Source organism: Harpia harpyja, chromosome 3 (assembly GCF_026419915.1).
Source record: "Harpia harpyja isolate bHarHar1 chromosome 3, bHarHar1 primary haplotype, whole genome shotgun sequence".
NCBI classification, from domain to species: domain Eukaryota; kingdom Metazoa; phylum Chordata; class Aves; order Accipitriformes; family Accipitridae; genus Harpia; species Harpia harpyja.
In genome coordinates this window covers 57,601,696-57,614,550 of record NC_068942.1, presented here as the reverse complement: position 1 = coordinate 57,614,550, position 12,855 = coordinate 57,601,696, and the positions used below count along the sequence as shown (strand labels likewise).

Here is a 12,855-nt window from a genome sequence, read left to right as displayed (position 1 = left end):
GTAAGTGACCTTTCCAGCCAGGGCCCAACAGAATAAGAATTGCTTCTTAGGATCTTTTCAGCCCATTTTGGGACAGCTACCTTTACACAGCAGAGTGCAGCACATGGCAAGCTGGCTCTGTAGTGGTGGTGTGCATTTCACTTTGGTCCGTCCGAATCACAGATGGGTACAGGGATCATGAGCGCAACCAAAAGCCTCTCATTTTCTCCCCAGCTGCCTCTGGGAGGGAGCTGTGGAGAGAAGCATGAGAATCTGTTCAAAGCACAAGGCCACTGTGTAATTGCTACCGCTGTGAACATAGAAGCAGTCCCAGCTCCCACATGCCTTCTGCTCCTTAGGTCTCTGTTGGTTTACTAATGTGCCTGAAGCAAGACTGAATTCCTTTATCAAGTGAGTACAAAATGAGTGAGAGTAGCTACGACTGCGTGTGTAGAGAAAACTCAAAGGAGATGGAACTGAACTAACTAACTCAAGTACCAGGAGCGGGCTGGCTGTGAGAGCTGAGAGGTCAGGATCAGCTAGTGCCCCCAGTCTCTGAGCTAGCCTGGGTGTTGTTCTGCAGCACTGACAGCTCTGCTGTGACACATTCTGCTCCAGTAGAAAACAAGCACCCAGTGTCTCCCTGATCACATGCCTCAACCCTGGTTTGGAAGGCTTCCTGCTGGGGGAAAGTTACTCCTCTGCCACACCACCTTTCTCCTGGGCTAGCCAGGAAGGGATGGAAGCTTGAGGGGAACAGAGGCAGTACAGCTAGTGGTGTCTCAAATGTAGATCAGAGGCTTTTTCTCACCTCTACTGCTGTGCCGCTGACCACAAAACAGACAATACATTCAGGTTTCATCAGCTCAGGCTGGCTCAAAACTAAGTGACCTAGAAAATAAAATCTCAGAGAATGCCAACAGCCAGTTTTGTCAGTCACCCACATTCCCCTCTGGCTACCGGGAATGCAGCAGTTGCGGCTTAGGCAGCAGATCTAAACCAGGGCTTGGAGACAGCAGGAACCTGGTTACAGGAAAGGAGTAAATAAACATTCCCCCACTTCTTCTCCCGCCACCTCAAGGTCAAATATTTGCTTTCCCATCAGTGAAAGAACCTCTTACCAGGCCCAGGTATAATCTATGCTAGCTCCTTTGCTGCTGTTGAGGGTAATGGGATGAGGCAGGGGAAGACAGTAGTTGGGATATTGGGGGTTTCACGTCACCCTCTAATTTATTTCCCTAGGCTGCCACAAAAAAGCAATCTCTCAGGCTCAAGAGCTGCCTCCTCCAAAAAGCAGTGCCCTTGATTCCTAACTAGCATTTGGCAATAAGCCTAAGTCTCTGTGGAGGCAAAGAGCTATCACTTTAACGAAGTCTAGGAAAGCCCTGGTTTGGGGTGTATTTATACTTGGGCAGTAATCATGCAGACAAAGCCTTGTGTTCTCTGCCACAAGGAACAAGTGGGGAATGGCACTCAGCTGAGCTGAAGAGGCAGGTTTGATGATACACTACGGGGTGAAAAGTGTGGAAGAATTGTAGTTAGCACCACATAGGAGAGGATGCAGAGATTATCAAGTCAACCCAGCACTGAAGCATAACATGAGGCTCTCCTCTTTTTCTTGCCATCTGGGAAAGGAGACTTGCATTCTCTCAGGGACATACATCCTACCTCTTCAGGGGCCTGCGGGGATTGTACATAGGAGGGACTAGCCAGGCGTAATGACACACTGTACAAGGTCACAGAATATCTTACACAGTTAGGAGCATCTTTCCCGGTAAGAAGTGGGGCCTGTATGTACAAGTGTTAGCTGTCGCTAGAGGAGCCTGGGAGGCAGCCGTTTTCATCAGGAGAGGTCCAGCAGCACTCTTCTCCAAAGGAGCATCTGCTCTATGGTTAGAGCCAGGAAGGTGACAAAAAGAAGGACCCTGGCTGCTTCCCTTTCTATCTGACCCCTCACAACACCAGCAGATAAAGTTTGTATTGACGCTATTCTTCCTCTCTTCCTGCTTCTGTCCCCACTCCCCCTCCAGCACTGGCGGAGGGAGCTGGGGAGCAGGCGGCCTGGATAGTGCTGCGAGCATCACTGCTCAGAGGGGCTGAGCCCCAGTGACCGCCTCAACAAGTGCAAGAGCATATTCTGGTATTTCCCACAGAGAAAACAAACAAAAAAAGAGAAACAGGTGACTGATTAAAAGAGTTTCCCCCCTCCTGTACATGAGATTCTGCAGTCACGCCGACAGATAGACATTAAATAATTCTTCCATAATAAATGATTGAAGATAAAAGCCGGCGGTGGCTGCTGCTGCTGTTTGGATTGCTCCGTTGTCTGCATCTTTGTTTCTAGTTTGTTCCCCGGCCACTGTTGGCTGGCGCTGGGGCTGTCAGACCTTTGCCTCTAGCATTTCTAGGAAGAGTTTATGCATGGGAACCTTGCCTTGCAGTTTGATGCTGTAGAAGTGCTGCACAGCTTTGGCGGCCGTCTGCCGCAGGAGGGGCAAGGTCAGAAGCAGCTTGCCTGCTCGCCGGGGCTCCTCGTTGCGCTGACTCAGCTCGTAGTCCTGCAGGGCTTCGTGGAGAAGGTCCTGGAGTTTCTGCACTGCATCCATGTCCTCTATGTGCATGGAGTCTGGAGGGAGGGAGAAAAGACAGCAAACAGACAAGTCAGACATGAGGAAGGAAATCCTTTATGGTCTTGAAGCTAAAGATGCTTTCTTTCTTGTTTTGTTTCTTAAGGGCAAAAAACCCCTTGCTGGCAGGTGTTGGTGCTGCTGCTGTGAAGTTCTGCATCAGCCCAACGAGTTGGCCCTAACAGTGTGGGACAGTAAGGTTGCCAGGGGTAGGTGACACACTGTGCCCTGTGTGCTGCCCATTTTGCCAGCCACCCCAAGGCTGTGCAGGGGTCAGCCGGGGCCTTTGTGACTTGCACATTCACTTGCCCTCCATGCTCCTTACGGGGAGAGTCACCCTGCAAGGGGCAGCAGCTGCTGTGCTGCCACTTGGGAGCAATCTCATTAAGAATAATTAACATTGCTATAGCGCTTCATCTGTCTAAACTGCCTAATTGCCATGCAGCTGCTCAGGGTGTCAGCAAGACACAAAAGCCCCAGTAGGTCACAACCAGTGTGCCCAGGGGTGTTGCCAGCCCCACCTTTGTGCATATGCCCCTGTTTTCAGAGACTGGCAGCAGCTGCTCCGGGAGTGTCCTGCTTCAGTAAAGGAAACCCACACCTCCTGCAAGGCCTCTTCCCTTAGCCTGCCAGTTAGATTTCTACAAGCTACTGGAGGGGCTGGCAGGGTTTGCAAGGCTAGCACAGCTCCTTGGTGTGTCTCTGAGGCAAAGGTAGCTGGTAGTGACCAAGTCAGGGGTTGAGCTGGGGAACCCGAGTTGAACACCGGCTGCTAAACTTGTGGGTGAGTCATGGTGACAGGGCAGCACCAAAGAGCAGAGAGGTTAGATTAGAGAAGCTAATAAGGCACAGCATCACTGAAGGTTTTTCTCCCTTTCATCTTGCTGATACTTGCTTCTTTCTTACAATCCTGACAGAGCTGGAGACACTGTTGCCTTGTCTTCATTGAATGTTCAGAGACTTCTAATCAATACTGAACCCATTGATAAAGATTCCTGCCACAGGGCAACGAATGCAGAAGCAGCAGCAAAGGGACACTACGGCAAGCACACATGCAGTTGCACTGTCTGCCACTGCAGCCAGGCTTTGCAGTATGGCAGTGCTCTGGCTCAGCCCACGCACATACGACACAAATGTGAGGACAGGGGCTCCTCAGTGTGACAGCAGTGAAGGGGAGGAAAGCTGGCTGAATCGCCAAAGTCTCTCTAGAAATATGTGTCATCTCTATGGAGAGCGCAACACAAGTTAGAGACTGTGATTTTCATAAGACACGTGTACAGTAAATGCTCTTTATGATGCATGATTTATGAAGTATTACAACAGTTGGGAAAATATTATGTCTAGCAAGAAAGCTGTTTAAGAAGCTGTTTAGAAGGAATGCCCTAATTAGAGGATATTAAAGGGTTGTATTTCCAAGAAGCCTACTGAGGAAGGATTGTTCTTCCTGCATGTGCTATTTGTATCCAAGAGACCAGGCAAAGCAGCTCAGAAAAGGGCTGGCAGGTCATCACAATGACCTGAGCTAGCCACAGAGGTTGATTCTGAAAAGTAGGGAGGGAGAAGCATGTTGCCAACTCAGTCTGTCAACTTCTCCCAGCCAGGTAGCACCTCTGGAAAATTTCCATGCACCATTCAGGAGAAGTGAGTAGGATGTGTTTCCTGCCAAGTTGCGGAGGTCATTTTGGATACTGGAAGTATCAAGAACTGGAGCTTGGAGAGAAATGTCCTCCAGTCTTTCTGTTTAATGTCCTTCTGGCTAGGGGCACAAGTGGGAGAAGTAATCACAGCCCATCAGAGTTTGCAGATCCCAGCAGGTGCTAGAAGCACCAGGCAACAAGCCATGCTTCAGGCCAAAGTGGGTGGTCTGGTTTTGGGTACTGATGCTGCTGTACAGTAGATAGAATCCCAAAACTGTGCCCTTCTGCCACCTGACTTCTGTAAGCTGATGAGACTTAACAGCACTAAATAACTAGATCAAAGCCTGCCCCCCCCCCCCACTCTTTGCTGAAAGCAGCTCAAAATTGGCAGCTGACTGCAAAAAATAAAATAACATTGCAGGATTAATTTCCTTGCAATCCATCAGTGAGCTGGTGTCGATGGCATTGATAAACTGTTAATTACGAAATCAATAGCTATGAATTTTTACAGCTGTCAGAGCACCGAGGTGGAGGGAGGCTGCCTGACCATGTCCCTGAGGGTCAGCTGGCCTAGAAGTCAGGCTTCATGTCAGGAGCCCTTCTCCAGCACTGCTGGCATGGGGTACAGGGCAGGTGTGAGAATGGACAAGGCTCACTGTCTCCTCACCTAACTCTTTTCTTGCAGCTTCTGGCAGGAGCAGGAGGAGCAGGGACCTCACAGGATTCTGTAGTACAGAATTTGCTACACATCCCCTTGCTAGATCCAGACCTTGTTCACTCCATCTCAGCACTAAAATGCATTGGGGGAAAAAAGGGGAAATAAGATTTGGTCAGTCTGGGATGTCCTTAAATGAACATGTGCTGTATGCCAACCTGGAGGGCTCTTCAATACACAGGTTGATCAATTTGTATTCCTGAGGAAAGAGGACCTAGGAATGCCTAAGAAGGGACTGCTGGGTCTGAAGGGTGACAAGTTAAGTCTACAGCACCCCTACTCTGTCAAAAAATGGGTGATCATATTGTTGGGACTTGCCTGCTGCTCTGGGCATTAAGAATTAATTTCTCAGCTCTCTAAAATGCACTTACTAAAGACAGCATTCACTTGAATTATCTTTGCCAGTCCCAGCAGGTGTGTCCTTGGTGTGTTACACTGAGGACTCTGAGATCAGCCACAGCTCTGGCAAAGTCAGCCTATTGTTAGCTTCTCCTCTAGTGAAGAGTGAGTGAGCTCCCACTTCTGTTTTCATTTGTTTTAATTCCTAGAAACAAAGGGTCAATATACACAGGGCTGCATGGAAGACAGGAAAGTCCCTAGAAGCTGGGTTGTATGAGCAATTACACCCAGCAGGGATAAGGCAAATTCAGGAATTTATCTATATGGGAGGCAAGGCAGAAAGCAGGTCTAGGCAGCACAGGTGCTAATCTAAGTGCTCAGCTTTAAACCCTGTCTCTGACCCATGGGAGCTAAGGCCTGGCCCAAAGGTAGTCTGCATTCCTACCATTTTAGGAATCAGCTGTTTGCATGCAAGCACATACATGCAGGCTCTGCAAGTTTACTCCATGTCACAAATACACTAAGAAAAACAACTTCTATTAAAAGAATGTGAAGGTTGAATGTGAAAGTTACAGTAGAAAAATACACTTGCCCTATTCTAGCTTTCTTCTCTGTGTGTTGTGAGAGGCTTTAGTTACATGAAAAACGAGATCTCGTGCTTTACTTCCACGTGTTTCAATATGAATAACAAAGCAGGATTTTTGTGGATTATGCTCTTACATAGCTACACTTCTAGCTGCACTAGGAGAAACCAGTGCAGTCAGAATGGCTTTTCCCATCCAGCTGAGAACATGCTTTGGCCTGTGCCTCCTGACCCTTACCTTGGTTTCTTTACTCCACAGTGCTGGAAGCAGAACCGCAAAGCAGCTGATGAGTGTTGGTTGTTCTGCTCTGTCTTTGCTCAGTGTTCCTCCACTCCTGATACAGACTGTCCCATAAGGCTTACCCTGGGCTTAGTCCTGAAAGCATAGTGAGCAACATCAGCAGAAAGTGCTTCTGTTGCACGTGAAGAACTTGACAGCACCAAGGCTCAAGTCCTGCAGTGTCTCTGCTCATAGCATGGGCCAGATGAACGTCCTGGTGTGGCACTTACCCTGTCACAACCACTACCTTAGCACTTCAGCATCTCTGAAGAGCCCTTCTCCCTGATTAATCCTATGACCTTCCTGGTAGACAGGAGGCAGGTTCTTTAACAAGAGTTGATTACATCACCAAAAGCCACTGTCCCACAATCGAGGCAGGCCAGCCTTGGCCATCTGCCCATCCTGGTTCAGTGGCAAAGTGAAGGCAGCAATTAGAGCTAAAAAAGCAATATATGAGAAATTGGAAAAGGGAACTAGATAGCAATTTATATGAATCAGAAGTTATGAAGTGTAGAAAATCAATAAGGGAAGTGAAGGACATCGGAGGAAAATCCATGGCTGGAAGGGCTAAGGACAATAAAGAAGTTTTACAAATATTTAAGAAATAGAAGAAAAATGACCATTTGTAGTGGGGCTCTTTTCACCTGGAGATGATTAAATTATTAATAGCAGTGCAGAGGAGACAGAAATCCTCAGTGAGTATTTCTGTCCTGTTTACAAAAAAGCAGCATTAGGTACCTGTGTTATATGTAGATGATGACTTCTTAGTCTGTTGTTTATGCAAGAAGATGTTAGACATCTGTTAGGGACAAACTTCACAGAAATCAGCAGAGCTAGATAACTTGGCTTTAAGAGTTCTAAAACTGCTGGCTGAGGCCCATCTAGGGCAGATTAATGATCAACAAGTCTTGGTATTTTTGAGAAATTCAAGATGACTGGAAAAGTTCTAATGATGCACATATTTTCCTAGGTCTTATCTGATAATTTCCATGCTAGCCTGATGTGAACCAGGGCAAAATAAAGGAAAAAAACTGTGACGTTCAATTAAGACTTACAAGATGGTATTTAGAAGACGTGTAGATGTGGTACTTAGGGACATGGTTTAGTGGTGGACTTGGCATTGTTAGGTTAATGGTTAGACTCGATGATCTCAAAGGTCTTTTGCAACCTAAATGATTCTATGATTCTACTGCCAGACAACACAATACTTTGGAATAGAGGTCTTGTCAAACAAACCTGATTTCATTCTCTGATGAGATTACAAGTTTGGTTGATAAAGTTAACTGCATAGATATAATAGACTTAGGCTTTTATAAGGCACTTGGCTTAGCACCACAGGACATTCTCATTAAAAAATTAGCACTATGCAATATCAATAAAGCACACTTTCAATTGATTAGTAACTGGCTAGATGACAGATCTCAAAGTAGCTATCAGTGGTGAATCATCCCTGAAGGAGTTTTCTTGTGGAAATCCACAGGGATCGGTAAAAAACCAGATGCTACTCAACTTTTTTATCAATGAGCTGTAAGTAATTTCTTTCTTTTTTTCTTTTAAATTGCTGTTGCTAAGAAGTATGGACGGCAATGAGGAACAGAATGGTGTAAAATGGTGAGGATAGGGCAGTCTCACAGCATTCTGGACCACTTGGTTATACTTGAAGTAATATGTCTATAGCCAAGGAATGCAACTATGGAACAGGAACTTTATCGTGTCAAGCTGTCAGGTGTAAAAAGACCTGGCGTCATAGGACACAGCTCAACAAAGACTGGTATCTGGAGGCTGAACTCAGGCAAACTGACGTTAAAGATATGGTGCCTTTTTGGTGCCTTTTTTTTTTTTTTTAAACTGAGAGAATGATTAATTATTAGAGTCGGCTACCACAAAAGATGTAGATTCCCCCTCTTTTAATCCCTTCAGCTTCACATGAGGTGTCTTTCTGGAAGGCGGCTTTAGCCAAACACAGATACTGGACTTATTGCTAGGCTGCAAGGGTGAATTCTGTGACCTGCACGACGCAGCTCAGCAAGGAGATCTGATGTGAGACAATGAGACTCAAGTGATGTAGAGGGAGCCCTCGTCACACAGTAGCTTTAGCAGTTTCCCTTTCGGAAGGGACTCCTGAGCAAATATGTGTCTGGCTTTTGTGCAACATCAGGGCAACACACAGCACCTCTTGTGTCTCCCACAGCCTGCTGCACAGACTGAGATGGAGGGCACTGGGCTGAGGGCCCTGGCCTTTCTCATCCTCTTCACAAGAAGAAACAGAACATGCAACATCAGGCTTCTGCCAGCACGTCTTACCCTTTACCATCGAGATCCACGCTGTCTCCCATTTAAAGGGGTATTCAGTGTCTGTGGTCACTGAACATCTCCAGGACGAGACCAGGCAGCCCCAACCCCACAGCTTTTTGTGGGATTTGAAATTGGGACCAGGGTTTCCCTGTTTGCTGTAACTGACCAACACTACTGAGGTGGATGCAGGCATGGCGCACCTCCCCTTTTCTGAACTCACGGCACTGGAGTCGGCTTGTTAGTGGACAAGGGCTCCACAGCCTTTCTTTTACTGCCAGAAACCAGCAGCCAGCCCACCCCTGCCTGGTTCCACTCCCTAATACAGGGCCAGAGCACAGCTGGGGCTCTAGCAGCAGCAAGCCTCATTTCTCCCTGCTCTCCAGCTTAGGTCCTGCTCTGTGCAGAAGAGAGAAGAGCTTTGAGGATGTTGCATGACACAGGCACAGCACAGTCTCGGGCAGTAGGCTCTAGTTTCCTCCCGTACCAGATAACAGCATGGGCCTTGACTCCCTGATTGCGAGGCTGGCTGGGCCAGGGCTGTACCTGAGTTGGCAAGGGCCAGAGCTTTGAGCGTGACAAACTCCTCCTTTTCCACCTTGAGCTTCTTGTAGCGGCGCACCAGTTGTAGGATGGCCAGGTAGAGCTCCAGCAGCCCTGTCAGACGAGAGTGCTCTTCATCCATGATGTAGTCCTCAGCATAGACAAGCTTGTCCTCATATGGCAGGGAGCGGTACACAATGCCCAGGATGAGGATTTCCATCCAGGCGCTCTGCAAGAGGCTCATCTGGTCCCCAAGGGAGAGGTTGGAGAACCCTGACAGGGCAAAAGACAAGCAGGGTCAAATGGGTGTGCAGCAAAGCCTCTAGGAGCCTGGGGTCCTTAGTTTCCCTGGGATTCACCCCAAGCACTCTCCCCCATTGGCCTGCTGCTTTCAAAAAAAAAAAAAGCCTACTGAAGTGACCCTGTCTCTGTGGCAATCAGCACACATGGACCTTACCCTTCTCTTTGCTCCCATGCCCACCCACAGCCTCAAACAGGAGCTCTGACTGCATTTATGGCAACCCAAGGTGATGATGACCTCTTTTCAATGATCTCTGCTTCTTCTATAGCAACAACTGTTTTGTACCACATTGTCCTGCTCACTGTTCCTCTGTAGCTTTGTACTGCGGCCTACTTAGTCTGCCCCAGCTGACCAAAGAGCAGAGAAGAGCTCCAGATGGCAGAAAAGAGGGCTTCTGATGGGGTAGGAGGGAATGACACAGGCCTGAATTACAAGCATACCACAGTCTCTCATTTTGGCCAATATGAGAAAAGGTCCTGCCACAACAGAGCACCAAAATGTATTCAAAAGCTGAATACGTTTGTGAACAGAATCCTCTTCTATTCCTCATCACTCCCTGAGCTCCACACCATCAGCTTTCTGCACCTCACAGCCAACAAACCTACCCAGTGTCAAAAATACCTTTATGGTGCCATACAAGTACCTAAATCACAGCCAAACCCAGTAGCAACTGAACCAGCACCCAGCAGTGAACCAAGTCATTCTCCTCAAATACAGAAAGAGCAATCATCATCTGGAGATAGACCCTGACAGCCCCAGAATCCACTTGAGAAAGTGGATAGGCCAAAACACAGAGGGACTGTCTGCCTTGAGGGGAAAAAATAAAGTGCATGGGAAGGAAAGCTGTGTCTGTTACGTCCTCTGTACCAGGTACCCTTGAAGGCCAGCCCATGAAAGATCCTGGGAGACGGTCACTGTGCAACAGCCATTACAGACAGGGATGCCACACACAGTTTGTTGGTCCCACATAGGCAGCTCCTGCCCAGCACTGACAGGCAGGGACTCTGCTTTTTGGTAGCTCCTTGCACCTAAAGGGTCCCAGGGCTGTGAGAGAATGGGACACCCAGGCACCCCTCAGCTGGGGGAGCGATGCTCCACCAGTCTCCCCTGCCAGTTTTCTCCCCAGATGCTTATTAAGCCTCAGGGCTCACCAAGAGGCCTGTGAGCTCATTAGCCTCTGTGCAGAAGCCTCCCAGCCCTGCTGGCTGTGTGCTAGGCTCAGTGGGACTCCTTTATCCCACAGCCCTCCCTGCTCACAGTTCTTGGCCCCGCATCAGGGCCTAGGTAGCCAGCCACCATGATGATCATTTGATTTCTCTTGTTATCAAGTTGGCAATTAACAAAAGAGCTGATGATTGCTATATTGACTGACTGTGGGTTCTCTTTTTCTATCTGCACTATCTCAGCTGGGGAAGGGAAGGCAGAAGGGTGGGTTAGTGGTATTTATTTATCACTACGCCATGTTTTGTGTTTGTGTTGCCAGGGGAAGCAAAGGGTGATAATGGCCTGGCAGCCCTTGGACATCCAATTTCCCTTATCAGGCCACTGAATAGAAAAGAGGCCCCAGGCCACATTAATTAACAGATACCAATCAGCTGTCACGTGTTGTGTGTGCAAGGTCTGAGGGGAGCAGTGGGTGGGAGGGAAGAATCAATAAACCATTGGGGAGGAGTGCCAGAGGGAACAGCTAAAGAGGAGTCCAGGCTACTGGAGAGAAGAGCTGCAAATCCAGCTCTGTGACTGTGAGACTGATTCCCGCACAGCACAGCCTGTGCTCCACGTAGCCCTGCACCTGGTGAATCCCACCCCTTGCTCAGGCTGTGACTACTTCAGGGGTGACTCGTCCTTTGCCTCACCCTTCTGCCCCTTACCTCCCACAGTCAGTACTGTGCTGCTCCTGAATGCAGCCCTCCTGACTGAGTCCAAGTGCAGGCTGATGCAGCTCAAAGGCTTGGGATCCTGTCTCCCCAGGTCTGTTTGCTGCACAGGGAACTGATGAGATTAGCCCTGAGACAGGGATAACGGTGATGTTCACAGCTACTGTCATGGTCTCTAGCACCCAGAATCTCTCCTTTGGTCACCCTTCTCCTAGCTCTGACCATGGAGAACAGCCCTGCATTTAGGCTGCTGCCTTAAGTCCAGTTTCTGGGTCAGTCATGTGGCCTTTCTGCATCTTCATTCCCCATCTGGATTACAAAAGGGGTTATGCCATCGCCTCACTGCAGTCTGCCAATGAAATTTGTTAAAGATTGAGAAACAGTCATAGAGTAGAGAGAGAGGATCCAGGACAGACAGGGCTCACACTTTTCTGCTAGAGAATAAAATAGAAAAATTGACTTAACCCTAGCAGTAGACTGTACATCCAGCATCTCTGTTAATCACTCTTTCCCAGAGGCAGTCATGCCAGGTGGGAACTGCACAGCAGAGACCATGCTTTACCCTGTGCCAAGCAGAACAGAAGAGCCAGCTGCAATTGCCTTACCCACCTAGGAAAGCCCCTTGCCAGAAGCACTCCCAGGTAGCCAACAACTCCAGCTCCGGCAGGTGAGTGTGAGGGAGGGAGCGCTGCAGTGCCAAGCCTGGACTTGAAATGTCTGACAGAATCGGGACCCTTTTCCTCCAGTGTTTACACATGTAGAGTGCAAGGGCTAGAGGACTGTGCCTGTATCACTGCAGTCTGCACAGACAAGGGAAGATCATATAACCTGGGGTCTCCCATGCTATAAAACTTGAGATCAGGAACAGTAAATGCTAATTTCACCTGGCCAAAATCACAGGCTTGCTTTTATAGGTTTATAACACTGGAGAACCCCTAGTTGCGAAATTCAACTGCCTTGCCATCTTACAGCTCCCAGGAATTGCTAGAATCCAGCCCTTTTGCATTCCTGAGCTGTCTGATGGCACAGCATCCAGAAAGTGCCCTTAGTAATCTGTTTCTTGCTGCTTTTCTCAGGTCTGATTCTGAAAAGTGCTGAATGCTCCACTGCCATCCCTAGGCTCCCCAAAGAGGGGCCTCTGTCTCTAGCACAGAGCTGCGTGCATGTTTCCCTCATTCCCAGGTGCAGGTTGAGAAAAGCTGCTTTATTTGCAATAGCTGATGTGACATTCAGGTTTTTTATTTTTTGTGAATTTTTTTTTTTATTTCAGTGGTTTGGCAGTGGGAGCTCCCAGAATTACAAAAAAAAAAAAAAGTCACATAATTTGTGGCAAGTGGAGTTCATAATCTGTTAATTTATTATCATTTCTGTCATCCTGGAGGGCCATTAGCAGAGGTAATAAAGGGAGATGTAATTATAGGATCTGAGGCCACTCCAGACACAGCTGCTGTCACTCCACTTGCCATATTTCATTCTGTGCTAGTACTATCGTCTTCCTAGTGAGAACAGCACAACAGCTACCCTGGGAGAGCCTTCATTGTCACCCCTCGAGAGAAGTCTTGTCTCCCTGCATCAAGGCAGGCAGAAAAGGTAGATGTTCAAAGACAATTAGCACGGGGGTGGGGTGGGGGGGGGGTGAGTAGTGGGGAGGGGGCCCCATACAAAAGGGGACAACTCCACAT

The 12,855-nt window shown here is 48.2% G+C and overlaps 1 protein-coding gene across 3 annotated transcripts in view; it reads right to left on the bottom strand.

Moving 5' to 3' along the window:
• The window catches only part of ESRRB (estrogen related receptor beta), a 132,178-nt gene continuing 119,323 nt past the window's right edge, over positions 1–12,855 (bottom strand). For all 3 annotated transcript variants that reach the window (XM_052782791.1, XM_052782790.1, XM_052782792.1), the window contains 2 exons: positions 8,999–9,268; positions 1–2,605 (listed from right to left, as the gene is read on the bottom strand). In XM_052782791.1, coding sequence (XP_052638751.1) covers positions 2,361–2,605; positions 8,999–9,268 — 515 coding nt within the window. In that variant the 3' untranslated portion in view covers positions 1–2,360. The remainder of the gene's footprint in view (positions 2,606–8,998; positions 9,269–12,855) is intronic.